Consider the following 27,154-nt stretch of genomic DNA (forward strand, 5'->3'; position numbering starts at 1 on the left):
ACAGGGTGCCCCCTCCCTCTACTCCACCCCCCCCCCCCACACCCGTACTCTTCCCACGGCTGGCTCATTCTCCTCCACCCGTCCCAGCTTAAAATGCCACCTCTCCCACACATTTCTTTCAGAGCTGACTCCACAATCTGTGTTTAGGTTGCTTGCTTATTAAGAGGCAGTGTAGCTCAGTGATTAAGTGAGAAGCCTTTTCTGCTACCAAAAGGTCTGGGCTCTAATCCCAGCCATACCACTTACCAGCTGTGTGACCTTGGGCAAGTTACTTAACCTCTCTGTGTTCCAACCTTCCTAAGTAGAAAATGGGGATAAAGTCTCTACTTGATAAGACTGTGGTCATATTTAATGAGTCAAAATACACGAAGTACACTGGCACACAGTGAATGGTCAGCAGATGAGAGCTCTTGTCACCATCAGCTGCCTCCCCTGCTGGAATCAAACCTGTCTCGTTCACAGTTGAGCCCCAGTGCCTAGCACAGTGCCTGGCACATTATAAGGCTTCAGTATGTGTGAATGAGAGCTCTTGATGGACCTGTTCAACTTTCTTCCCCGGATATCCTACCTAGCACCCCACTCCAACAGATGGGGTCGAGTCTTCCTTCTCAGAAGGAGATGAGGGCATGTGGCCTGGGACTTTCCCAAGGGCCCCTCTAGCGAGGGCCCTGGCCACACTTCTAAAGCCTGAAGTGCAGGGTGATTCCAGTGTTTCTTCTCTTCAGAGCTGTCTGCAGACGAGCCTGTGCCATGTTCCCATGCACTGGGAGCCAGGCGCGTGTCTGTGTGCCCATGTGCACCTACATCTGCATGGGCATGAGCCTGCAGAGCGGCTGTTCTCTGTTTGCAAGTGAGATTTTGGCCCAACTCTCCCTCCTGCTCCTGCAGCCTTCTTCAAGGACCTGGCTGATGGGCATTGATTTAGAGCCTTTCAAAGCCCTCCAGCAAAATAAAGGAGAGGGGAGAGGGAGAGAATTATTCTCCGTCAGGCCAGGAGAAAAATGACGGGCGTGAAATGGGAAATAAATGAGGGGAAAGTGGTGAGATTCTACACAATCGCCCAGCAGGGAACTCGCAGGAGGGGCCCCAGCCCACGGCCTTCTCCTGTGCCCCTACACCATCCCACCACCCAGGAGTGTGCCACAAGGCCAGAAGTTAAAACCCACCCCCAACCATGGGCCTTTGGAAGCAGCTGCCCAAGATTCCCCCTCTCTAGTACTCGGGGATAGGAGAAGGTGTATTAGCACGCTCAGCAACAGGCTAGTGTGCCTGCCTTAGAAAGGATGGTTCAACAACTCTTGCCTCAGTTTACCGATCCAGAAAAATGGGAATAAAAGCTATCTCCATCCTCTACCTTGAGAGAAGCATTGTAGAAACACAAGGCTTTCTGGTCTCCTCTGTCTATCAGTGGGCTGACTGCCTAGCTGAAATGATAAGAGGAGAGCCTGGGGGACAGAGCTCTTGTTGTCAATACAGCGGTGATTGGGCCCCCATTATTGAGCCTGGGGAAACTTAGCCTCATGCCCACAACACAGTGAGGGCTTCTCAGGCCTGGAAGGCTGAGGCCACCCCCTTCCCCCCTGAATACAGCAAGGCTGGGAAGGGAGGAGATGGGCTGAGCAGGTGGAGTGGGAGTAGCACCATGTCCCACTCTCTGAAGTGAAGAAAGACCTGGATGGTTTGGAGTCAGAGCCAACACTGGCCTCTCTCCCTGCCTCCCTGGGGCCTCGGGGCTGGCGGGCGCCCTCGGCAGGGCAATCCATCTGTCTGTTCTGGTCTAATGGCCACTGAGACGCCTCTGGCTGGGGATTAAGCCAGAGGAGGGACAGATTCTGCTGCCAAAGCACAAAAAGCCCCACATCAAGTAAGATGAAGGAGCTGACAAGGCCAGGCTGTCATCCCTGAGTGTCCTGGAGTTAAGAATGACACCGTCCTGATGTGGCCCCTGGGACTGCAGTCACACCCTGTTGATCTTGTCCATCTTGGGTGCTGCTGTGGCCCCTGCAGCACAGGGTCAGGGTGAGCTGATGTGTGGGTGCCACTGCTGTCCTGGGACCCTAGGAGGCCTCTAGGGTGGCAGCTGGATCAGCTCCATGGCTGGTGCTGTGTGATACCGAGGCTGGCCCAGGCCTCTCTGAGCTCTGCTTTCCGTGGGAGGTAGATGGTAGAGGAGTTCCCTATGAGCAGAGATTGGTGGGCATAGGGACCTGGGAAAGAATGGGCTACAGGGTTTGTTGCCCTGGATTAGGTCAGCATTGAGGTTGATCCCTTCATGGAGTGGGGCCTACAAATGGGATACCACAGTGGGGCTGGAAGGTTAAAGGGGCCATAGTGTCTGGGCCCCCTGTCCTAAGACCTCCTCCTTCTCGGATATGGCATCCCCCCTCCAGGGAAACTCAACCCTTTCCCTCCCCCAGCCTCACCCCAGCCCCAACCCCATGACTGGCCCCAACTTACTGGGACCCACTCTTCAAACCAGGAGGCTTGTCTATGGCTCCTTCCCATGCCCTGTCATTCTTGGTGCCACAGAGGCCGAATTGTTTTCAAATTGCCTCACAATCTAAAGCCCCAAAGGAAGGAAGAAAGGGTTTGCTGATGAAGAACTCAGATCTCAAAATCCAGAGTGTCAGATCCTTTCAAACGATCACTCAAGGATTTGGACTCCCCAGCCCTCCCTAGCCCCCACCCTGAAGAATTCCATGGTCATAGGCTACAGGGACTCCCTGCTCCCCCAGAAGCCTGTGAACACATTAACCCCACTTGTCTGGAAAGGAGGGACACTGGCAGTGTTGCCTGCTAGAGGGATCTAGAGCCACTTCCTGGCTGGGAGGCTTAGGGAGACTCGCTGTGCCTCATCTGTAAAGAGGGCTTTCTTCTAGGTGTCCTCCTCCTAAGACTGCTGACACAGTGGGTGGAGAAGGCCTGTGAGGTTCAGGGAGCTCTTGCAGGCTGGTGGGTACTAGGTATTGCTGTTACAGTTCAGAAGCTGCGGCTTAAGTGTGGAAAGGAACTTACCCTAAGGCCAAAGCTGAATGGGTAGAGAATCCAAGGAGCCCAGGATTCCCACTGCGGCTCATCTTCTGAACCTCCTGCCTCCCAAGCCCCAGAGACCCACCACTGAAGCCAGGAGGGAGACCCATTTCCTGAGTCTGAGCCAGACTGCCTCCTGTGTCCAGGCAGTGGGGTGCCCAACATGGGAGCTCAGACAACCAGGGCAGGCAGCCCAGGCCACAGAGACACCCGCCTGGGCTGGGCTCAGTTGAAGGGCCGGTTCCTTCCTGGTAGGTGGTGGCCGTGGATCCAGACATGGGGGAGAACGGCACCCTGGTATATAGCATCCAGCCACCCAACAAGTTCTACAGCCTCAACAGCAGCACAGGCAAGATCCGCACCACCCACGTCATGCTGGACCGGGAGAACCCCGACCCCCACGAGGCGGAGCTGATGCGCAAAATCGTCATCTCTGTCACCGACTGTACGTTCCCCTCACGCCTGGGCTGTGGCCCCGGACCCTCGGTGACCTGGGGACCTCCCCCAGTGCATGTCCTCTGGCCGTCCTGGGGCCCACCCAGGAGGGCTGTAATCTGATCATCAAGAGCAGAGTGACACCCACTTTCCAGTTGTGCACCCTTAGGGGGCAGAGGGGGGCTGGGGGTGCAAGGCCCAGGCTGCCTCCTGGAGGGGCCACTGGGATGGAAGGCCGCTGAATCATCTTTCTCCCTCTCCCTTTTTCTCCTGTACCCCTCCTCCCCCACCCCCGTGGCCCCCTAGGTGGCGCACCCCCTCTGAAAGCCACCAGCAGTGCCACAGTGTTCGTGAACCTCTTGGACCTCAATGACAATGACCCCACCTTTCAGAACCTGCCTTTTGTGGCCGAGGTGCTTGAAGGTACCCCTGCAGGGGTCTCTGTCTACCAGGTGAGTTTTCCTTTCAAGGCCCGAGATCCTGCTCTCTGTCATCTCCTCACTTCACCAACCTGCCAGCCAGGGAACAGTGGGTGCTGTGTGTGCCCAGCCTCATCATGGGCACGTTGCAGGGCGGTGGGGTGACTGCTGAGACAGGACACAATCCACTCCAAGCTTGGAGAGTCAGTGCTCTGAGAGATGGAAATGGAAGGCTCCCTGGAGGAGGAGGGGCTTGAGTTGGGTCTTGAAGGAAAGCACCCAAGGAGATAGATAAAGGCAGAGGGAGAGAGGCAGAGACAGAATTCCGGGAAGCCAAATGGGTTTCTCAGGGCCTGCCTGTGACTGTCTGGCCTGAGACCCTCAATACTTCATGCGTATAGGTGGTTCTAGAACACAAAAAAGGTCAGACAAGTATAGCCTAGACATCCTGCCTCCATGGGCAGCCCCCTCTCCTGTAAGCCCCAAGGCAGCACCACACGGTAGGTGGGATCCCTCCACTTTTCAGGAGACGTAAAGAGACGTGCCCAAGTCCCTGTGGCCAAAAAGAGATGGGCCTGGGCCCTCTGCCTCCCACTTCACCACCCTTCTGTTCAGGAGGGGGCCCTGAAGGTGTAGCTTCAGGAGAGATGATGCCCTAACGAGGCTGTTTAGAAATACTGACCCTCAAAGTTAAGAGGTGGGGCTTTGGAGTAGTCTTCCCAAATCTACCACCAGTGTGCTGGGTGACTTGGAACACCCTGTTTAACCACTCTGGGCCTGTGAAGTGGGGATCAGAATAGTACCTGGCTAGCCATGTTGTGGGGATCCAATCAGACATATGTGCAAGCAAGCTGGCACTTGGATTGCAGGAAATACACAGCAAATGATGTACTCATGACATGTGTACCTGTTATGAGGGTTTCTACATGAGAGACAGTGGGATCCCATAGCAAGGGGTTAGCCTGATCCCATTCAAAGAAGACAGGGCTATTTGTCAAGACACCAGAACGGTTCACCTTGGCCATGCCCTCAAGGCCCACTGTGCTTCAGTTTCTTTATCTATAAAAGGAGATTAAGGTTCCAGGGAGCATTCTCTCTCTCCAACAGGACATTCTCCCCAAACCCCCAGCAGGGGGAGCTGCAATCCAGGAAACTGCAGCCATTCCCTGAGGAGGAGTTCCCCACCCCACCCCAATAGGAGGGGGGAGCCTCCAAACTGGGTTCTCCTCTAGACTCACAGGCAAGAGAGGGAGAAAACGCCCAACAGCACAGCTTCTGAGTTTATGGAGGAACTGGCTCAGAGTCATGTGAAGATGATTGGAGGAACTGGGAGTACAGAAAGAGAAAGGGAAGTTGCTCAGTCGTGTCCGACTCCCTGCGACCCCATGGACTGCAGCCTACCAGGGTCCTCTGTCCATGGGATTTTCCAGGCAAGACTACTGGAGTGGGTTGCCATTTCCTTCTCCAGAAAGAGGGCTCTCACTTGAGCTGTGCAGTTCCCCAGCTCCCCTCTACAACCTCAGCTAATAATGATTCCTGCAGAATGTGCAAAAGAACTTTTCCCAGGGATTAGAGCTGTGTGCAGATAAATTAGAAGTAGTGAGTCCCCCACTGAGGAAACCATTCAATCTGAGTCTGGATACTCTCTTCTTGTCCGGCTCGTTGGATGTAAATTAGACCAGATGACACTTCACATTGACTTTCAATCTTGAGCCATGCCATGCTGTGCTAAGTCACTTCAGTTGTGTCCAACTCTGTGCAACCCTATAGACTGTAGCCCATAGGCTACTCTGTCCATGGGATTTCTCAGGCAGGAATACTGGAGTGGGTTGCCATTTCCTTCTCCAGGGGATCTTCCTGATCCAGAGACTGAACCCACGTTTCTTAAGTCTCCTGTTTTGGCAGATGAGTTCTTTCCCACTAGCACCACCTGGGAAATCCCCTCAATCCTGGGAGTCTTGGTTAGATCCAAAGCTCTTATTTTAACTGCTTTTGCACATTTTTCCTCAAATGTCTTGAATATTCTTCTGTAAAACTTTCAACATATCAGAGTCTTGAGTCAGGATCTCTCTCATCAGCACTGGAGGTGCAAACAGTAACAGCTGGAAACAGCCTAAGGACTGAAAGAAGGTTGGCCTACATGTGTCCTCAAATGACTTCTAAAAACCAGCTGTATCATCTTATTTTTGTTGTCTTACAAATAGAATAGTGCATGGGAGGGAATCCTTTTTATCAAGCATTTTGTGTATTTGAGTTCCACATAGTTGAAGGGGTCTGAGCTGTTAACAGTTGCTCCTAGCCAGCAATGAGAGAGTCAGGGGTGAGGGAGACCCCTGCGTTTGGAGGGTCCTGAACCAGCTGAAGTGAGTCTGGAAGAGCTTCCTAATGAGGAGAGCAGGGTTTAGAAGGGAGAAGGCTGTACACCTGGACCCTTGTTCTGGAAAGCCCCTTTCCCACCTCTCCCACTCCCAGCCCCACTTGTTGCATCTGTATACCTTTCAGCTCGAACATGCTGACCCCCTTAAGAGCATCTGGGAGGCCACATTGTGGGTAGTGGCCTGGCCTGAGGCTCCGGGGTAGCAGCCGTGTCGTTGGGAAGGAGGGGGCACTTCTCAAGTGGTGCGCATCAGTACTAGCATCCCCACACCTCACTCCAGCCCCATCCTCTCCCTCAGGTGGTGGCCATCGACCTGGACGAGGGCCTGAATGGACTGGTGTCCTACCGCATGCAGGTGGGCATGCCCCGCATGGACTTCGTCATCAACAGCAGCAGCGGCGTGGTGGTCACCACCACTGAGCTGGACCGTGAGCGCATCGCCGAGTACCAGCTGCGTGTGGTGGCCAGTGATGCAGGCACGCCCACCAAGAGCTCCACCAGCACACTCACCATTCGAGGTGAGGGCGCGGGGTGCCCCCTGCTGTGCTGAGCCCATGGCATGGGCCCCAGGGCAATGCCAGGCTGGCTGGGAGCCCATGCTCATCACTGCTGTAGCTGTCCAGGCAGCACTGACTGCCTTGCCAATGGGCATCCTCTTCAACTGGAGCCATTCAACATAGCCCTTCGTGTCTCCACCAGTTCAAAAATGCCAGCAGGGCCTTCTCTCTACCTGGTGTCTGACTTCAGGGTCCCAGAGCCCAGGAGCAGTGACCTGGACTCACTGCTCAGGTCCCCCAATTTGATCCCAGCAGCATCAGAGAGGGTTTGAGCAGGGAGTGGCACCCTCGGGGTTACGAGCAGGCAGGGAGGTTCAGAGCTCTTTCTCTGTCTTTGTAAGGACAGACTTCCTGTTTGGAGATGTAAAGGGAAGCTTCCATTCCTGTATTCGGGGAACGCCTGAAATTGCCATGGAAGGGCCTCACCCGGAAAGAGGGCAGCTGGGATTCCCAGATTCCCTAAGATTTCTCACCTCCTGGGGCCCTCTCAATAAGTCCCACTGTCTCCACCCTCCAGCAAGGCAGGGTCAGCCCAAGGAGGGTTACCATTTCTCACCTACTCGGCCTGTACCTTTAATTTCTTGGACAAAACATGGACATGGACATGAACTGTTGCCAGGGGCCCAGAAGTAACCCCAGGGAAATTAGTTCAGAGTGTAATGGGCAGGAGATGGGCTGTTCTCTCAGACAGGCCTGGTGCCGTCCTGGCTCCTACTGGCCTCCGTGGGATGGGGAGTGGATAGTAGTTGGCCTGGCACAAACATTCACCTTCCTTAATCATGATCCAAGATGATGGAGGCTAGAGAGAGCTGAACATCCACTGTCTTATTGATCCAAGGCTTGGGGGTTCCTCGTGCCAGTTTGATGACCCATGTCTGTACCCATGATTGACAGGGCAGATGTCCAGCCCTCTCAAAGAGGACCCCAGATTTTCTTTTTCCAAGACTCAGCAGAAACTATGTCATCCCATGAGCTGATCATTTCTCCTAGGGTTATCGCAAAGAGGAGCCAAAGCAGGGTGGGGCTCATTTCACTATGAAGGTTACCCTAGGCCCCATCTGTCAAAGGAATGGGGGCCTGACGTGCAGAGCTGAAAAACAAATCTGTAAGGGAAATTAGACTTTGGGGGCTAGTTCTCAAAGCCAGCTACTTTCCCTGGGATAAACTGGGAACAGGCCTCCCCAAGACCCCCTCCTACCATGCTCTCGCTGTGTGACTTTGGACAAGTCATCCAGTTCCTCTGAGCTTCCTCATCTATATAGCATGCCGAATGATGGGTGCCTAGTGAGGATGATATGAGGGGCCCATGTGGTCCTGTTCAGGGAGCACTTAGCCTGAGCTTGGCACCTGGGGAGAGCGGAGGATTGTGATGACCATCATCACAGTCATCACTGTCGTTGTTAGGCATATATTAGAGACAGACCCTGGGGTTTCGATAGCATGAGCTACAGGAGGGGGCAGAATCTCTGTTCAGTCCTGTCCTGGCCCCAGCAGCCATGGGGGCCCTCAGCCCATGACCAGCAGGTGTTGACTCCTAAGAAATGTGTTTCCTGTTGGTCTGTGGCATGAACTACTGCCTTCGGAGCTGGCAGTTTAGGGTGGAAGCCAGGCCTAGCCCTGAGTGCCGACTCTTCCCCCAGTGCTGGATGTGAATGACGAGACACCCACCTTCTTCCCTGCTGTGTACAATGTCTCCGTGTCGGAGGACGTGCCACGGGAGTTCCGGGTGGTCTGGCTGAACTGCACGGACCACGACGTGGGCCTCAACGCCGAGCTGAGTTACTTCATCACAGGTGTGGCCCTGCCTCCCCGACCCTCAGATGAGCAGCCAGCCTGGAGTGAGCTTGGGGAGAGGGGAAGAAGGGATAGGACCTGCACTGGCCATCAGCCTTTTGCCCCTTCTGGGGCCTCAAAGATTTGCTCTTGACTTTTCCCAAGAGCTTTGCACCTGGGTCCCTCTGGTGTGGCTCTCTTGGTGGGGGAGCTTCTGTACCTATTGGATGATGCGAGTTGGAGGGGGGTCTTCCTGAGGTTTATTCTAGAGGGTGGTGGAGCCAGTGACTCCTGGGGAGAAGCCCTGCCCCCAACTCTACCCCACATCAGGGTAACAAAGCAGTGGCTAGAGGAATGTGACCTAGTCCTTCCCAGGGCACCTTTCACTCATGATGAGAATTTTCATCTGTTTAGAGACAAATAGTTTAGATATCTCTGAGTGAAATGATTTTAGCTTAAAAGTGTCAAGCGGCTACCACTTAGAGAGTTGTGGAGAAATGTTATGAGGCCATGTCCTGGCTCCACAGGAGAAAGTGAACTGTGATCGATTAGTGATGTCTGCAATGGCAGTAGTCTCGGTAGGTGGTGGCATACATGCTATGTATTAGCCATTCCTGGATTAGAACAGTCTGCCAGCATTCTTCAGTCCATGGCACACCTGAGAGGTGCTAGGATGCATGGAAGAGAGCAGGGCAGTTCTTTCACATTCCTCAGCCCTCCCCTCAGCCATTTTACTGGCTCAGTCTTCACTCTGTCCCTGGCCTGCCTGCAGCCACATCACACACCCGCTCATATGCACACCTACCTGTGCACACACCAGCCTCCCTGACGCCTCTCCCCTGAGTAAGGAATCCCAGGCTACAACCCACCCTCAGCTTGCTGCAGCCCAGGTGACCTTCCAGGCCTCCACCTCTCCTTTCCATATCCTTTCCCTCCTTCCCCTCCCTGAAAGAGGCCCCGCACCCTCAGACCAGCTCCTTGCAAGTTGTTCTCAAGACTGCTCTGGAAAAGGCTGTTATCAAGATGCCCCCGGCACCAGCCATGGTTCAGCCTCTGGCGTTACTTATGTCTTAGTTCCTCCCCTGCCCCTTGAGGCCGGATTGTGCCCCTTGTAGATGGTGCTTCAGACACTGGGAAGCAGTTATTAGAGACTCGGAGGACAGAGTGCCTTCTCCAGGGGCAAACCATGTGAGGACAAGGGAGAACCTGGTGGCAGCCTCTGGGATGACTTCCCAACGCCTCAAAGTGGCCAGTCCCTGCTGACCTGAGAGCGCCCCCAGCCCTAGGTTTCTCAGACCTTAACTTTGCACATTCCGCCAGGCACTGCCCTAAGCTAGCGAAACCCAGTTCAGTGACGCCCTCTGCTGCCCAGAGGGCCACACTGCCTCCCAGCTGGCAGGGAAGGGTCTCCTCACTGTTCTGATGGAGTCCTTTTCACTCTTGTCCTTTCCTCTCCTCTCCTCGGAGTGGAGACCATCCCCCTTCCCACCTGGCCCAGAACTGAGGAAGACTCGGTAACACCTGTATCCTGTCCACTTGCCTCCACTCTTTACTCTGTGTAGCCTCCGGGAGTCCCCACTCAGAGAGCCAAGACCACTCGGCTGACCCCAGAGTCCTCAATCACATATAAAAGCCCTGACCCTTCTATCAGACAGGCAGGTGGCAGAGTGGAGAAGGACATGGGTTCAGGAACTAGACTTTCCAGTTGGAGTCCTACACCCCGAATAGGTGACAGTGCCCCATAACCTCACTAAAGGGCCATTTTCCTGCTCTGTGAAGTAGTGACAGCACAAGTGAGATGCAGTGCCTGGTACACAGTAGTTGTCCAATCAATGTTAGACTCAGGATTTTAGGCATTCAACCCTTCACCTAAGCCCACATAGGCAAGCCCACGCCCTCATCAGAGCCCCTGGGACCTCCCCTCCCTGGTAGTGCTGAGTGGATAACACAGTTTTTCACCCCTGGACCAGCCCTGAAGTGTCCTGGCTCGGAAGCCAAGCTGGGTGCCACCACCCTTTCCCTGGTTGCTGACCAGTGCTTCATTCTCTGTCGCCCACAGGTGGAAACGTGGATGGGAAGTTCAGTGTTGGCTACCGCGATGCCACAGTGAGAACGGTGGTGAACCTGGACCGAGAGACCACAGCCACGTACACGCTCGTTCTGGAGGCCATCGGTGAGCACCAGCCCACCCACGGAGTTTACGTGGGTGCCCTTCCAGGAGCTGGCCTTGAGGCAAAGGCTGTGCCCTGGTGCCAGTGGAGAAAGGACAACCAGACCCTCAGTATAGTGGCATGCCCTTGCCAGCCATGAGGCTCGGCACATGGTACTATGTGCAAGATGCTAAGGTGGTGTGTTGGGGGCTACCTGGGGGCCAGACGGGAGACCAGCATGTAGACAGATCACTGCAAAACTAGAACAGAGCAGAAAAGGGTGAAAGGATGGCCCAAGAGTACAAGCACCAAGGGTGGTGGAAACTTGCAGAGGGGGGTGATCAAGACAGGCTGCTTGAAGGAAGTTGCCTTTGGATTAATTAGGACTATTAATGGCAATTTTTTAAATAAACTAGCTTCAGCAGGATAGGCTCACAAAACTACACTGGTCCACAAGGGGTTGGAACTTTAACTATTGACTGGCTTTGGAGCTCAGATGATGCCACAGGCCTCAGTCTCTCTGCGTTGGCTGCCTCTGCCCCTGTGTGTGAGCTCCGTCCCCTGGCTCACGTGATGACAGATTCTTGCTGCAGTCCCAGCCTTCGTCTGAGTCCCCTGAGCAGCAGGGAACTGGCACTTTTATCTTTCCCAGCTTCCCCAGCAGAAACCCTCAGATGAGCTCTGATTAGTTCCATCTGTCCCAGCACCTGTCTCTGAACCCCTCATTACGGCCAAGAGGGGGTGCAATGTGCTTCTTAGTTGGGTCTGTCCCTGTCTCTGGGGGAGCTGTCAGACCCACCTGGAACCCCAGGCCTCAGAGTCAGGAAGGGAAGTTTCTCAGAGGGACCTTCGGGGCACAGACTTGCCTAAGAGAACAGGATGGTGCTGATAGAAACAAGACATGCTGCCCACCACCTTGGGGACCACATTGGGTTTCCATATGTGGAGAAGCAGGGAGGGCATTTCAGGCCTGGATTGGAAGATGGGAGAAAGTTCTGTGTCTGGGTGTCCCTTAGTGGGGGGCTGTGATCAGGTAGGGCCCCTTGTGGAAGCCTAAATGTTGAGCTAGAAGTTTGGTCTTCAGTTTCCAGGCAGCAGGGAGCCCTTGAGGACACCGGATGGCAAGAAGGGTGTGAACAGGCCTGTGTCCCCCAGATGCCCCTGGTCCTCACAGGATCTCTTTTTCAGTGTCTGCAGTGATCTCAGGGTGAGAGGCAGTGAGCTCTCTGTGCCTCACTCTAGCCAGCCTGCAGTCGCTCCCCAGCATCTCCCCCCTGCCCTGTTCTCCTCCCATCCTGGAGTGGCCACACCACCCTCTGGAGGCTCATCACTTGCTCTGGGTTCAGCCTTTGCATGAAGCACTGGCTAGGAGGAGAGGCTGGGTCCTTCTCTGGAGCCAGCTCACACTGTCCCCAGACGGGGCATGTAAGCAGTACCCCCGGACAGTGAGATGTTGGTCCTGGAGAGGAGCTCAGGAGGACAAAGTGACCTACCTCAGGATAACTCACTGACCCCAGCAGGTGGGCAGCTGGCTTGGGCAGAAGGACAGAGTCACCCCTGGTCATCAGCCAACACCAGCTGCCCGTACTCCTCCCTGGGGTGACCGCCCTTGCCTGGACACGCAGCACGGGGCAGAAGAAGGATGACCCAGCCCTGGGAGGGTCCTTCCAGGAACTGAGAGGGCAGAATCCCTGAATACTTAAGGCTTAGAAATCAGGCAGAGTCCACATCCCTGAATGCAGAGGCCTAGTCCGTCCTGCAGGCGTGTTTGACCCATCTCATGTTTCATAAGAAATAATAGCTGTGGACCTTTAAAAATCAGGAGATTTTAGTTAAAAGCTCAGATGTTTGATTTCTCTTGAGGAATCAGAAGATCTAGGGTCCCTGGGCCCCATTCTGCCTGTCCAGTGTGGACAGGAGCAGAGGATGACTGCCCCAGAGGCAGACACGCCTGGGTGTGCACCATGGACCTCACCTTCCTGGCCCCAACAGCAGTGGGGTTTGTCATCTCAGTCCCTGTAGCTGATTCCTAGGGCAGTTGAAACACATGATCACACAGCTGGTGGCTTAAGGAACAAATTTATTTTCTCAAGGCTCCGGGGGCCAGAAGTTAAAAATTAAGGTGTCAGCAGGACTGTATTCCCTCCGAAGGTTCTAGGGGAGGGTCCTTCCCCACCTCATCCGGTTTCTAGTGGCTCCAAGTGTCCCTTGGCTGGTGGCTGCAGGACTCTGGTCTCCACCTCCAACTTCACATGACCTTCTCCTCTCTGTGTCAAATCCACGCCCCACCCCCGCAACCCTCATGCCTTTCTCTTGTAAGGACCCTGGTCATGGGATTTACGGCCCACCCAGATAATCCAGGATACCTCCTCTCGGGATCTTTAATTACATCTTCAAAGACCCTTTCTCCCTGTAAGGTTACATGTCCAGGTTCCCAGGGACTTGCCATGGGTGTATCTTTTGGGGGCCACCATTCAACCTACTTCATGCCTCAGTCACCTCCTCTGATAATGCACCCGCTTGGCAGCCTTGTTGTGAGGACTGAATGAGATCTTGGGACGTGTTAGATACTGTTAGTGTTGTTCCTAACCTAGAGAAAAAGAGCCACCCCCTTGCAGAGGCGGGGAAACAGAGTCTGGTTGGCACCCAGAAGCGTGCCCCTCAGGCAGCTGCTAACACCATTTCCTCGGCCCCCCAACAGACAATGGCCCCGTGGGCAAGCGGCGCACGGGCACGGCTACCGTGTTTGTCACCGTCCTGGATGTGAATGACAACCGGCCCATCTTTCTGCAAAGCAGCTACGAGGCCAGCGTCCCTGAGGACATCCGTGAGGGCCACAGCATCGTGCAGGCAGGTGACGGTGGGTGGAGGGGGCAGCGCGGGGCAGGCAGGGCCACATTCAGTTCAGAGCATGCGCTTAGTGGCCTTGTGGCAGGATAGAAACAGGGGCCAGTCCAGCTGCTGTTCCCGAGTAGCCAGTGCTGTAACCAAAGAGGGACCCAGGCTCCTCCTCCCTCCTGGGGAGAGTAAGCCCCCAGGTTATGTAACCCAGGATGGATGGGCCCAAAACAGAAGGAACGCCTTGGCCCTCCTCTCCCCTCTCCCTCCATCCCCCACAGTCCTCTCCCCATCCGCCACTGCGCCCAGGAGGCCCTTTCAGAGCAGGAGGGAGCTGGAGACGTCACATTTCCCAGAAAGGAGTTGAGAGCCAGGGCCCAGCACAGCCCAGAACAGAGCTGCTTTCACAGGGCTCTTGGCTGAAGCTCCCCTCTTGGGAAATAAACAGGCACAAAAAGAAAGGGCTCCTTTGCCCGGCGAGCAGGAGCCACAGCTTTGGGCCTTGGGGGAGGAAGGCAGAGACCTGGAAAAGGAGGCTGGGTGCCCTCCCGAACCCTCCCTGGAGGCCTCAGTTGCTGGGTGGGGAGGCAGGCTGGGCATGAATTACCCTCCTCACCAGCTGTGGGGTTTCCAAGTTGCAGGCTGAGCCAAACAGAGCAAATCTGGGCCTGCCCGCTGGGACAGGCTCCCAGGCTTGGGAGGGGCAAAAGGTTGGCAGTGTGCCCACCTCCCTGCATCAGGGCCAGGCATGGGGCAGGAGGGGAGCCGAGAGCAGGGTGCTGACTCCAAGGGGCGCCAAGAGTCCAGGAAGCCATGGGTTGGCAGGGTCTGGGGGTGGTTCCAGAAAATGGTTTTCTCCCTCTGAGCCTCAGCTCCTGGAGCATTAAAGAAACCCACCACACCAAGCCATGGGGCCCCACTCTCCCCTAGCCTAAAACTTAGCACCTGCGACCCCCAGCTCACAAAGGTCTCCAAGGATCAACCTGGGAACACAGCTGGGGGTACAGCAGACCTTTGAAAGCCCTCTCCTCCCCACCCCCCCTTTTTGTCCTTCAGGTCAAGAATAGCTTTACTGCCCACCCCTGTGACATCACATGCCAGGCAGAGTATGCTGGCCCGGGGGTGATATGGTGACCAACTCCAGGCAGAATTCAGCCTGGGGTCTCTCAGGGAGACGTGACAGGGGAAAAACCAGGAAGAGGTTACTGCACTGTGGGAGGAGGCCTGCCCCGCTTTCTAAACCCCAAGACTTGGTTTCTATTTATATAGACTACTCAGAGTGAGATCCTAGAGGCTGTGAGTAATATAAGGCAGTCCCCGAGTCTCCCCATTTCTCAGGGAGAAAATCAGGCTCTGGTGATTTCTCAAGGCCCTGGAAGTAAGTTTCTGACCAAAGTGGACTTGTTCTCAGATGTCAGACTGACCTGAAAGGAATGCACTATGGGCCTGCTGGGAGAGACAGTTTCTCTGCAGGGGCATCCAAGGGAAGAAGGGGGTGCACCCAGGACTAGACAGGGCCACCCTTCACTCAGTAAACACAGGCCGCATACCTCTGAGCCTGTCGCCGGTGAAGCAGATGAGGGGTTGGACTTGGTCTCGCTCTCTGGGAGCCTCCCAGGCTTGTAGAAAGGAGCAGGCATGACAGGGGTGACCCACACTGCCCAAAGGAAGCGGTCCCTGTCCTCCCTTGATTTCAGGCAGGAGGAGGCTGCAGATGGAAACAGAGGGCTTCATGGAGGGCGTGCACGCCGAGTGAGCTGTAGCCCGGGGTGGACAGATATTTCAGTTTGCCTGGAGTCTTGGGTCAGGATGAGGCTAGAAACATCATTTGCAGTCAGCTTCCAGTGGGCACCAAGCACCAGACAAAGAAAATCTGGCTTGACCCAGCAGTAGCTTCTGGAGCTGGGGGGGTGGCAGAATCGGAGCTCACCCTGTGAGAAGACGTGCCTGGCTGCTGTGTGGATTGTAGCAGGGTTGTGTGGAGCAGTCCCTAATGGGGTACAGGTGACTCTAGCCAGGTGACTCTCTGGGGCAGGATCTGGGCAGTTCAGACCCCTCTGCCCAGCCCCCCAAATTTGGGACCAACCAAAGTGGTTAGCCCCAGCCTTACGAGGAGAGGTTGAAGGTTTGGGATTCTGAGAAACCCAGCCTGGGGTGAAATTGCTTTGACAATAGCCAGTCAATGAAGCATTCACGAAAAATATGATAGCACACCTCGTGTGGTCGAGGCCTGAGGTTCCACAGCTGTCCTGGAGAGGCCTGGACCCTCCCAGCTGGAGGAAGCCTGCCTCCCACCCTGGGTGAGGCATGGAGCCTCTACGATGCTCTCAGAGCCCGGATAATGTCACCTCCAGCTGCTGACAGCACCTCCTCCCACTCTGACACAGCGCCGGTCCTGGCCTCTGCAAGGAGCTTCTTAAGTCATTCCCAGCCCCTTCCTCATCCATCCTGGCTCAGGTGCATTGAGGGAGGGAGGATGTGCCAAGGTGACAGCCAAGATTGTGATTGGCTAGGTGTGTTGAGAGCCCCCAGAATGCCCCTCCTCCTAGCAGGCACCCAGCATCTGATCCACCACAGGGGTGCTGGCTGCTCCCATGGATTACAAGCAAATGCAGGCAGGGCCTAGGAAGTCGGGGGAGGGGATTCCCTGGGTTCCCCTTTGCCTCGGGCACTGAGTTGGCACAGAGGACAGGACACTCCCTTGCCCCCAGCATGGCTGAGTATTTCACTTGGCTGCAGGGAACCTTAGCCCATTCAGCAACTCTCACTGGAGTCTGAGCTGGGCTTTGGCACCCGGAGGGTGGGCAGGGCTTCTCTTGGGAAGAAGGGGGGCTGCTTCCTGGAGACGGCTGGTGCCTTGTGGTCAGAGAAGGGCCTTGGGGGCCCCAGGTTTGTACCATTGAAAGCTTTGGGCCAAGGGTCCAGATGGTTGCAGGTGCTCAGTCCCTGGTCCAGGAGCCTTCCAACCGGCAGCAGCTGAAGTGGCAGCAGGAAGGAAGGCATTCTTCCGGGGACGATCCCTGGGAAAGGCCACGGGCCTGAGTGCACAGGATACCGCTGACAGTGTGGGCATGTGGCCCAGGTTGTTTGGGCCACTGTTCTCTTGCAGCCGGAGGCGCCTGGTTCCGCCCGAGGCAAGAGGGTCTGTGGATGGAATAGGAGGACACCCCTGTCACATCTTGGTAGATTCCGTGCAGTCGCAGTCGTGGTTGTCCTCTCTGCCCGGCAGGGGGCGCCGGGGGGCAGGCCGGCCGCGGCGGAAGCTGGGCAGAGAGCGGCGCAGCGAGCCCAGGCGCTTCCAGAGGCGGAGCTGGGGCTCGCTGGGGCTCCCCGGGTGGTGGGGCATGCACTCGCGGGCCCGGCGGCGGCTCGGGTCCAGTGCGCGGGGCTTGCAGAGGGTCATGAAGAGCAGACAGGTGGCCAGCAGAAGGAAGATGCAGGCCAGGGCAATGAGCACGGGGATGGGGTCAACGGCCTCTGAGAGCCTCCCCGGCGTGGCTGGAGCTGTGAGGAAGGCGAGGGGGCTGGGGCCCTCTGTGTCCATGGCTCCTGCAACAGGAATGGGACAGGAGCAGATGAGCCGGACTCAGGACTGGAGAGGCAGGGGGACTTTGATGGGTGCTGGGCACTGCCCAACTAGGTGCAGATAACATTGCAGTCACGTTCCAGGTTAGAACAGTGAGCCTGGGAGAGGTATCAAGGCTAAAGTCACGCAGTGGGAGAGTGATGGAGCTGGGCCTGAACTCAGATCCTCCCTCTGCTACAGTCCCTGCCTACGTCACAGAGGAGGCAGGAGGGGTAATGCTTTCCGGCGTTTTAAAGGCAATTCTCAGGAATTACAACAGAGTCTTGGGGTCTAAGACCAATCCTGTCCCTAACTTGCTCTGTGACCAGGAACAAGTCATCAATTATAGTTGCAGAGGGCAAGGACCCTAGCAGTTATCTGCCACCAAGGCTACAAACTGGTTGAGTTCTTACAGTGCTTTTATAAACTTAAATTAATTGTGAATTTAAAAAAAAAAAAAAAAGCAAGGTTTCACATAAATATCTGAACATCTGGCTTCTCTTGAAATTTCAGAATTTCAGCACTAGCAACATGGGGCCCATTGCTGCCTGGCCCCCAGGAGCTAGGGCTGAGCAGCGCTGCCCAATTTAGATGGGGTGCTGGCCCCCAACTCCCTGCACTCCCTGCCCTCAGGCCCCCCGCACACCTATGTCACCCACCTGACCCCCAGGAGAATCCCTGTTGGTGCTTCCCAGGGAAGTCCAGCCTGCTCCAGAGACAGGTGAGGAAACTGAAGCCCAAATAAGGGATGGGCAAGCCCAAGGCCACACTGTGAGCCAATGGCCAAGCTAAAGCCAGAACCAGGGTTCCCGACCCCTGGACTGGTGGCATTGCCACCCTGCTGGCTCCCAGCCCTCTCCCAGGACTTCCTGAGAACAAGTGGGAAAGAACCCCCGAGAGCAGCCCACTTGACAAGGTGGGGCTTGAAACACCCAGACATAGTCACCCATTACCACGTAGGATCATCCCACTGGGGGGGGGGGGGGGGGGGGGGGCGGGCACGGCAGATTCCTCATAGCTGGAAAATCAAACTGAGCTCTTGGTTGCAAATTAACATGGTTAGAGACCAGCTAGTAGATAGCATGTTACCAGCAGGACAAGTGGGCAAGTCTACATGAAGAGTGGGGACGGAGGGGCCTTAGCCAAGCTGACGGAATCCCAGAAGTCAGGCCCCTGTGGTCCTTCTTTCAGATTCCCAAGAGAAGCCAGAAATCTAGACTTTTTTAGGCAAACTTTCCTGATGTTGAAGTGTTGCCAACTAATTCAAATCTGGTTGAATCCCCTCTGGAGAGACAGAGGGGGGGAAAAAGACACTGCAAAGGCCAAACAAACTTGATTTTTTAAAAACTCCAAGTGAATTTTCAAATATTTAAAATACTACAAATGGGCCAAACAAAATACATAAGGAGGCTACAGCTTGCAGGCCAACGTTTGTGATCTTTGATTTCTACAAACACAGGAAATCCAGAAGGGGGTTTATTAAGAAATAATCATTTATTTCTCTTTGACCTTTGAGACTTTCATGACCCAAAGGATAACAGAGTCCTCTCCTTTTCCCAAGTAACAGCCTAGTCTAACTTAGTCAAGTTCTAGCACCAGCACTGGGGAGGAAGGGCTTTAGGTTATACCAGACTCTGCCTGTGGGCTGCAGAGCCCACCAAGTCAGCAGGAAGTGGGGAATGGAGAGGGGGCCCCCCAGCCCACACCCTCCCCAGCCGCCATCGCCACCCCAGGCACTCACCAGCGGCCGCAGGGCCTAACTCCTGGCTCTCTGTGCCCAGCCGCCTCTGCTGCAGCCTGCCCTGTGCCCGGGGACTAAGGGCATCCAGTGCACCCCACCCCCGACCCAGACCCCACCACCACTCCTTCCCAGCATTTCCAGACAGAGCTTGACCCCTCCCAGCTCCCAGATGGAAATTTTGATGCCCATCTAGCTGCCCGGGGCCTCCGCCTCTTAGCATCAGGCCTAGAGAGTACGCTGGCCAGGCCATACGTGGGTTGGCTCTTCCCTGAATCTGGAAGGGAAGAGGGATGGGGTGTGCCCACTGCCATGTCCCTGGGGAGAGAACTGCCCATCCCTCCATCCTCCCCAGGAAAGTGCTTGGCTGGGAGTAAGAAAAGGGCAGTCTGAAGTGAGAGGAGTCACAACCCTACTAGTCCTAATGCTATTTCGAGACCTCCACATGGATCTGGAGACCCTATCAGACTAGCAAAGCAGGTCCAGGCTTCAGTCCTTGGGGCAATGCTTTGAAAAAACATGTGAGGCTAAATTGGCCTTGGAGTATTTTCTTTGGGAGCAGGAGATTCCCAAGTGGTTGAAAATGTCAGGCCATCCTTCCAGGGAGGTGCGGCAAGACTGACTACAGGCCCCCCGGCTGCCCTGTCTGAGCAGCCAGCCGGGGCCAGCGGTTCTGGGGAAAGGAGACCTCTGACAGACCATGGCTAGGAATGATCTCAAGAGCAGCTGAAGCCTCTCCCTGCCCACTGGAGCCACAAGCACGCCTGCAGGCCTCACTTTGGACATATCTCTGCAAGCTCAGTCTAGAACCTTCTTTCTTCATTCAGAGCTCCAAAGAGCAGGGCCTGCTGTGATCAGAGGGGACTGACCTCAGCACATCTTTCTGGGTGGCCTCAGACTAACCACTGCTCCCACCTGGACCTAGGTTCCACTCTCTACGAAAGCAGAGGGATTCCCCAGGCCTGAGCACATGCACACATCCTCCCCCCAGAACCCCAGGCAGCGTGCTGCCCCACTTCCCTACAAGCCCCAGCACTGACCTCAGAGCCAGCTCTTGGCAGTCTCCTGCTGGGTGAGAGGTCTTCTCAGCTGTTCGAGGGAGGTCCTGGGAGCACTGGTTGTCTCTGTGACCCCCACCTGCCCTGGGATCTGCCTGTGTCCTTCAGCCAGCCAGGCAGAGTGGCCCTCGCCCCTCACTCTCCAGTTAGACCTGGCTTCGTCTGGAAGAGTCTGGGCCCTCCCTGGGGGGAGGGGAAAGCCAGGAAGGTCGGGATGGCAACTGGGCTGGGAAGAGGGAGCCTCCTGGAGGACTTGGGCGCTCCTGAGCCTTCCCACGGCCTTCACTGGCCGGTCTCCTTGGAGCCCTCTGGAGGGGCGGGAGGCCCTAGGGGGAACGCAGAGGGGAGGGTCTCTCTGACTGTGTATCCGAGGCACTCACCTTCCCCTGCTGGACGTTTGAATGGTATGGTCGGGGGCAGCCAGCGGGTCGGTATTCAGTGCCTGCCAGCCTCCAGGTTACCGGGGAGAGGGCCTACAAGCCACCACGCGGCGGGAGGGGACCGGGCAGAGAGATGGGCCCTGGCAGCCCCCAGGCCCCCCTCCCCTTAGCTTCCCGAAAGAGCACCTTCCCTTTGAGGGTATGTGGCTGTAGAAGTGAGGGGGAGAGGCATTTTCAAAAGTCAGAGAAATCACAGGGCAGAACATAGAGGACTGAGAGACTGCTAGGGCTGCACTCCTTGTAGTTTGGTTGAGCCCTTGGAGATCCCCAGGCGGTGGCTATACACACACACACCCCTCCCCCAGCCTCCTTTCTTCCTGGAAGCCAGCACTCCCCTGGCAACCAGCCTGCTTAGAAGCCTAAGTCTTCAGCAACTTTCCCATCAAGGACCCCCAAGCTCCCAGATAGGGGGAGCTGTGGCTCTGCCCAAGACCTAAGCCTGGGGTCCACCTGCTTTTGGGGGAGCCTGTTTTTTTGACAAGTAGCTCAGATGGTAAAGAATCTGCCTGCCAATGAAGGAGACCTGAGTTCAGTCCCTGGGTTGGGAAGATCCCCTGGAGAAGGGAAGGGCTCCCCACTCCAGTATTCTTGCCTGGGAATCCCATAGTCAGAGGAGCTTGGTGGGCTACAGTCCATGGGGTCACAAAGAGTCGAACATGACTCAGCGACTAACACTTTCACTTCCTGCCCTTAGCCCTTGACAACGGGAGAAGCATCCTCTGCATAGCCCCAAGTGGGTAGGATTATGAGAGTCTGTTAGGTGACTGAGGGGTCGTCTCATCCAGCCCTGTCTTCCAGATAATGAAACTGAAATCTGAAGAGGCGCAGCCTGGCCAGGGTCACCCGCCTAACTAGTGGTGGGGGACTGGGTGCTTTTCCTGAAAAGGCTGGGCAGGCGTGGGCACCGGCCCCTGGCAGTGCGAGCCGCATCAGCCTGAAAACGTCCCCAGTGCCCAGTGGTCCTGCTGGTCCACCTCGCCCTTGGGTGAACCTCATTCACTTTCTCTTCCCACGCTGACAGCACACCTCACCTGTGGCCTCCGTTGTTCTTAAATGGCCAGAGGCGAAACTCCCCAGGTGGTTCAGGCTGCCAGGAAAGGGAGGCATCCGTGAAGTCCCACCACGGACAGCCACACCCAAGGGTGTCCACTGGACAGCTCAGCCCTCCTCCTGTCCTGATCCCTTTCAGAGCCAGGCTGTTGAAGTGCCCCGCTACATCCCTGCACCTTCTAGTTCTTAAGTCTTCTCAGGGGAGGGAAGAACTCCACAGCAAGGGGCAACGCAGCCATCCCAACCCCAGTGTAAATCAAGAGGAAAAGGTGGCATGTCTCATAACATCCAGCCTTCAGCATCTACCTTGGCACCGGACCAGACGCTTTGCAGCGATTTTATCTAGTTTGCCCATCCACCTCACAAGGATGATTATCACTGTACCTACTGAGGCTCAGTGGGGTTATTGTATCCATGGCCACATAGCCAGTAAGGGACGAAGCCAGGACTTGTGCTTGGGTCTGCCTTACCCAAACCCGCTGTTCTTTCACACCAACAGACTCCCTCCTCTGCACCATCAACATGCTTTTCTAAACCCTTAGACACACAGCATAGGGTTGACGTGATTGCTGAGGACAAGAGGGCAGATCCAGGAAAAGAGGGAAGGGCCCGGGCGTTACACAGCAAGTTGCACGTAAGGTGGCCCCGTGGGAGCCTGCCCAGTCACGCAGGCCCAGGCCTTTCTCTGCATCACTTTGCAGGGGTGTTCTCTGCTTCTTTCCAGTGGGTAGAGGAGGTATTCAGCTCTTGGTTTGGTGGGACAGACCTCAGGGCCATCTGTGGCTCTGCCAGCAGCCTCAAGGTCGGATGCATTGTCAGAAAGGCTCAGCACTGGGCATTCTCAGAGTGAGAAAAGCAGCCCCAAGTCCCACCGGAAATAGGGCATAAGCCTGAGGTGCAACCTAGCAAGCCAGGGTGGGCTGGGACTACAGTGGAATGATCGTGTGTGTGATTGGACATGGAGCCATTCCTTTGGCAAGTGGGCTTTCCGGGTTTCCACAATGTGGCTGTTACAGTGCACAGTATACTTTCCAGAAGTTGTAGTATATACAGTGCCAGTCTGGGAGCCAGAATAGCTTCAGACCAAGGAAATGTGGGCAAAGAGCAGTTGTGCACCCCGCCTACCCCAGGTGAGTCTCCTGGACTCTCAAAAGGCTGAAGGAGGGAACCATGGAGGGCCAGGCTGAGCTAGCCAAGCCTGGATCCAGAGAGCAGTGGAGCTGTCACCCACCTTCTCGCCCGTGCTCACCAGGAGCCTGGAGGAATGTCAGGAAAAAGAGTTGGCAGGTCTCCTGCCATGGACAGGGCAGCCCAGGGCCATCAACAGACAGGTGTCCTCATAGGGGACGAGAAAAACATGTCCCTCTCCTCTTCCTCACCCCCAGCTTCGTGGGAAACTGGGTTTGGGCAGGACGGGCTTGGGGTGGTGTAAGGAAAGGGGAGGGACTCCACAAACACCTTCTCTGCCTATGGGTGGAATTCGAGGAGTAACCACGTGTCTCATTTTCCCTCAGCTAAAAGCCACAGATGCAGACGAGGGCGAGTTTGGGCGTGTGTGGTACCGCATCCTTCACGGTGAGTGGGCTGCCCTAGGATGGCAGGGGGAGGTGGTTCCTACCCCAGGGCAGCAGAGCTTCTCTAGGCTGCCAAGGGTCTGGGAGACGGGTCAGAGGGACGAACCAGGGATGTTCTCAAATCATTCGCATCAAGCTGGTCGTGTTTTCAGTAAGGATGCGTTTAACTGCTATGCTGAGTTCTTCATGTCCCACAGTGGGATATCACCCTGACAGAGGGGACCTTGAAGACCAGAGCAGCCCCTGGCAGTGAGCCCCCAAGACACTGAGTGTCACTGGCCCAGTGTGTATCATGGGCCCATGCCTGAACCAGTCACTATGGCCTTGGACGCTGGGATAGCCCCCCACCCCCACCCCAGCAACCTCCCAAGGATGAGTCTCACTGGGCCAGCTAGAATCACGGGACCATGCCTGAACCAGTCACTATGGCCTGAGACTGCCACGTGCTGATCTCCCGCTTCTGGAATCAGGGGTGAGCTCACCCCTGTGAGTGGAGGTGGCTGGATCCCAAAGGAAAACGAGAGCCCGCAAGGTGAAGGAGGGATGCTTCCTCACTAACCTCTCACAGAGTTTGATTTGTGTTCCTTTCTTTGTCATGCCCCTGTGTCCTCTGAAATAGTCAATCTGCTGACCCCTCTGGGTGTGGAGGTCTCAGGGGACCTCCAGGCTTTCCATAAGTGGGGCACAGAATGAGCGTCTATCCCCTCCCTCAAATCCTGCTAGGCTAGGGCAGTGTGAGGCGAGGCTTGTATACCACTTCAGGCTTCGGCCAAGTGCCTGAGACCTCTGGGAAAGGTCTGCCTTCTGGGGGTCTGGGCTCCCCATCTTTTCTCCATAACCATGATCTCACAAGCGTCCTACTCCAGGGCAGAGCCCATGCATATCCTCTGTCCCTCCACACAGGTAATCATGGCAACAACTTCCGGATCCACGTCAGCAATGGGCTCCTCATGCGAGGGCCCCGGCCCCTGGACCGGGAGCGGAACTCATCACACGTTCTTATAGTGGAGGCCTACAACCATGACCTGGGCCCCATGCGGAGCTCCGTCAGGGTGAGGCCAAGGGCACTCTGGGGCCAGGGGGCTTGCACTTGGGGCAGCATGTCATGAAGCCCTGTGTTCTGTTCAGCACTGCTGTCAGGGCTGACTGAGCCAGAACCTCGGGTGGACCAGAGATGGCCAGCAACTGGGGCCTGGGGTGGGAGGGCACCACTCGTCTGGGTGTTGAGTGACATCTGGGCTCAGTAGGGGTGCCTTGGGCTCAGACCCACCTGGGATCTTGGATGTGTCATTTTGCTCTGAGCCTGAGTTTTTCCAAATGCGGAAAGGGGTCAGTGATGCTGATGCCCATCCTAAAGGATGAGGTACCCTTACTATACTAACCCCTGTATCCACATAACTCTCACATGTGATCTTGGAGCTATAGATGTCACCAACTTCATTTTACAAATGAGGAAACTGAGGCACAGAGGAGCCACTTGTGATCGAACCAGGACTTGAGCCCAAGTCTTCCGAGTCCAAGTTCAGTGTTCTCTCCATTGAAAGTATCTCCCAAATATTCCAGTCAGCACTCCCAGCTGCCCCATCAGATGTCTTCTTCTCTGCCCGCCTCACTCCCCTCAGGCCTCTCCCCTGTGCAACTAAAATCAGATCAACCCTAATCTTCCTGAATGGTCAGAACATGCACCCAGATATTCCATTGGCTGGGCCAGATGTACTCTCCTGCCCAGTAACAAGGGGATGACAGAGGTAAAGGAGATGACCTACAAGGTCACCCCCACACTACCCCACTGCACACTCAGCAACTCACAGCCCCTTCCCCTTAACCAGGTGGAAAGTGAGTCAGACCTTAGAGGTGAAGAGTAGGAGGAAGATGGGAAAAGTTGGGGTGAGGAGCAAGCAGGGACTTTTACCCAGAACTGAGCGGGGCAGAATCAGCTCCTCTTATCGGCTCCATCTCCACCCCGCTGTTTCCCTCAGGCTGGAAACAATGAACAGAAGCCTGCCTCTGGTCCCCATCACAAAGGAGGGTGCTGAGGAGCAGGTGACTCAGCCTTGGCCCATCTTCTGCTGTTGCCCCGCAGCTCTGCCCCAGGAAGAGATGGCGAGGGAGACCCGAGTGCTTACGGCTGCCCCTTTGAGTGAGGTCTGCCCTGATGGAGGTGGCCGAGGGGGTCAGATCCCTTGGCGTTTCAAACTGTGGAGCTATTTAGAATGATTCCAGGGCCCTGGTGACTGAGGGTCAGACAGTTACCTAAATGTGCACTGAATCAGCCCCACACAGCCACGCTCACCTTCATGACGATGAGATACTGAATCAGCATGTGAATAAGTAATCCATCCACTTCAGAGCATGCCCTAAGTGGGGCCAGCTTCAGGCCACAGAGTGACCGATGTCAGTGTAGGTTGGCTTGGCACCCTGGACCTCGAGCTGCGTAACTGCAGCCCTCCTGCCCCACCCCAACTCACCTCCCTCCCAGGAGCAGGTGGGCACCTCTCTCCGGGGTCTGCTCCTGTCACTGCCTCAGCATTGCAGCTGCAAACCTTTCTAACAAAATAGTATGCAGCACCCCAGGTACAGTGTGAAACAAAACAAAGCCAAGCTACGCCCATCGGTGCGGGGAGAGACACCCAGAGCCACACCTGCTCAGCCACACTCTGTTTGTGCCTCTCCCCACGAACCCTGCGGAACATTAAGCACCCTCACTCCGTGCCAGGCGCTTTTCTAAGTGCCTCATGTGCTTGAGCTCATTTAAGCCTCCTAACAGCCCTCTGATGTAGGCACTGTTATTATACCCATTTTATAGATGAGGAGATTGAGGCAAGGAGGGCTTGGCCACTGTGTTTAGGGTCACACGGCAGTAAGGGTAGACAGAGCCAGGCTTCACACCCAGGCAATCAGCTCAGATCTGTTCTCTTAACCGCTGTACCCCACTGCCTCACAGAAGGTTCCAGAGCACAGAAACCACTGCTGCCTTATGCCCAAGAGTCATTTTTAAGGTGGGGATTTGGTTGCTTGCCCATGGGGTCAGAACTTGATGGCCCTTATCGTACACAGCTCCCACATCCCTGAGCCCAAGAAAAGCCAGGACCTTCCTGAAGACAGTGTGGGGACTCCAGCTTTGCCCTGGACTCATTTCCCCAGCAGCAGCAGAGCTGGCTTGAGGGGCCATCCACAATCTTCAGGTCGGAAACCAGGACAGCACCTATGAGGGGCCAGGGAGTTTGCAGTGAAACAATAGAGACTGAGGGCCTTACATGCATACTGCGCATGTGCACACACAGTCTCCTGACTCGTCCCCTCTGGAGGGCACAGCACTAGACAGAAAGTGGGGCTAGTTCTCCGGGGAGCCCTGCAGCTCAGTCACTGAGCCCTCCTGCTCAGCAGGAACTTGGCAGACCTGTTTCCTGTACATCTGTGTCTCTCAGGTTCGCAAACCACACACCATTTTGCCTCCTGTCTCCGCTGCTATAAACAAGGCTGAAACCAGCAAGAGGAGAGTGGCATGCAGCCAGTCTATGGAGGGCCACACCCAGGCTCCTTGCTACCTCACTCCTCTTTATTGCACTGTCAGACTAGCCTTGTTTTTCTCCACCATGACTCTTGGAGTCAAGGTCATTTGGCCAAGCCGACTCGGGAAGAAGGCTCACAGTTTCGAAAGACAGATGGGTAGTTTCTGTTTATAGCAAAAGAGTTCCTGAAATTCATCCATGCAAATTCCCCCTCACACCCACCCACCCACCCCACCCAGGATCTCCCCAGCCAAGTTCTTGGTGAAGCCAGACTTAGAAGGTTCTGGCTTGTGAGCAGCTGTGCTCTAGAGTGGGCATGCTAGTTTGCATATTGGGTTCTGGGTGTCTGGACATGAAAATTTGATGACCTAGCAGAACTACAGGGGCCCCAAGAGCAGGGAAGTAGAGAAAGCTTCACCCCCAGAGACATCTCCTCCCCACTATTCTGCCACCCCACTCACCTCATAGTTGTCTGCCACTCGGGCCACCATTTCTGCTTATACCAAGAGAAGCCCCTTCATTTCCATCCAGCTAATTCCCCACTAACCCAGGGAGAAGCTGAGGCTGATCTGAGTGGCAATGATGGATCAGAACCCAAATACTCATGTTCTCAGATGGGACCTCGCTCCGCCATCGGC

General features: G+C 55.6%; 2 protein-coding genes across 4 annotated transcripts in view; one reads left to right on the forward strand and one right to left on the reverse strand.

The window, feature by feature from the left end:
- Positions 1–27,154, forward strand: part of CDH23 (cadherin related 23) — a 428,604-nt gene that overhangs the window by 312,153 nt on the left and 89,297 nt on the right. Inside the window, 8 exon segments of the mRNA XM_070470793.1 lie at positions 3,286–3,475; positions 3,772–3,917; positions 6,560–6,779; positions 8,459–8,611; positions 10,651–10,764; positions 13,443–13,591; positions 22,945–23,005; positions 23,908–24,056. Of these exon segments, the coding sequence (XP_070326894.1) occupies positions 3,286–3,475; positions 3,772–3,917; positions 6,560–6,779; positions 8,459–8,611; positions 10,651–10,764; positions 13,443–13,591; positions 22,945–23,005; positions 23,908–24,056 (1,182 nt within the window).
- C7H10orf105 (chromosome 7 C10orf105 homolog) lies at positions 12,805–25,550 on the reverse strand. 3 transcript variants are annotated; one of them, XM_070470792.1, is made up of 2 exons: positions 25,298–25,550; positions 12,805–17,128 (listed from the first exon to the last, which is right to left on the reverse strand). In XM_070470792.1, the coding sequence occupies exon 2, from the start codon at positions 17,121–17,123 to the stop codon at positions 16,752–16,754; it is 372 nt and encodes a 123-aa protein (XP_070326893.1). In that variant the 5' UTR covers positions 17,124–17,128; positions 25,298–25,550; the 3' UTR covers positions 12,805–16,751. The 3 variants fall into 3 exon arrangements, with proteins under 3 accessions (XP_070326893.1, XP_020746886.2, XP_020746885.2); XM_020891227.2 differs by having other exon boundaries at positions 25,473–25,548; XM_020891226.2 differs by lacking the exon at positions 25,298–25,550 and adding an exon at positions 19,923–23,913.

The sequence above is a fragment of the Odocoileus virginianus genome, chromosome 7 (assembly GCF_023699985.2).
Source record: "Odocoileus virginianus isolate 20LAN1187 ecotype Illinois chromosome 7, Ovbor_1.2, whole genome shotgun sequence".
Taxonomy (NCBI): domain Eukaryota; kingdom Metazoa; phylum Chordata; class Mammalia; order Artiodactyla; family Cervidae; genus Odocoileus; species Odocoileus virginianus.

Excerpts from the sequence above, each read along its gene's own strand:
- C7H10orf105 (XM_070470792.1), bottom strand. The coding sequence starts at position 17,123 with ATGGACACAGAGGGCCCCAGCCCCCTCGCCTTCCTCACAGCTCCAGCC.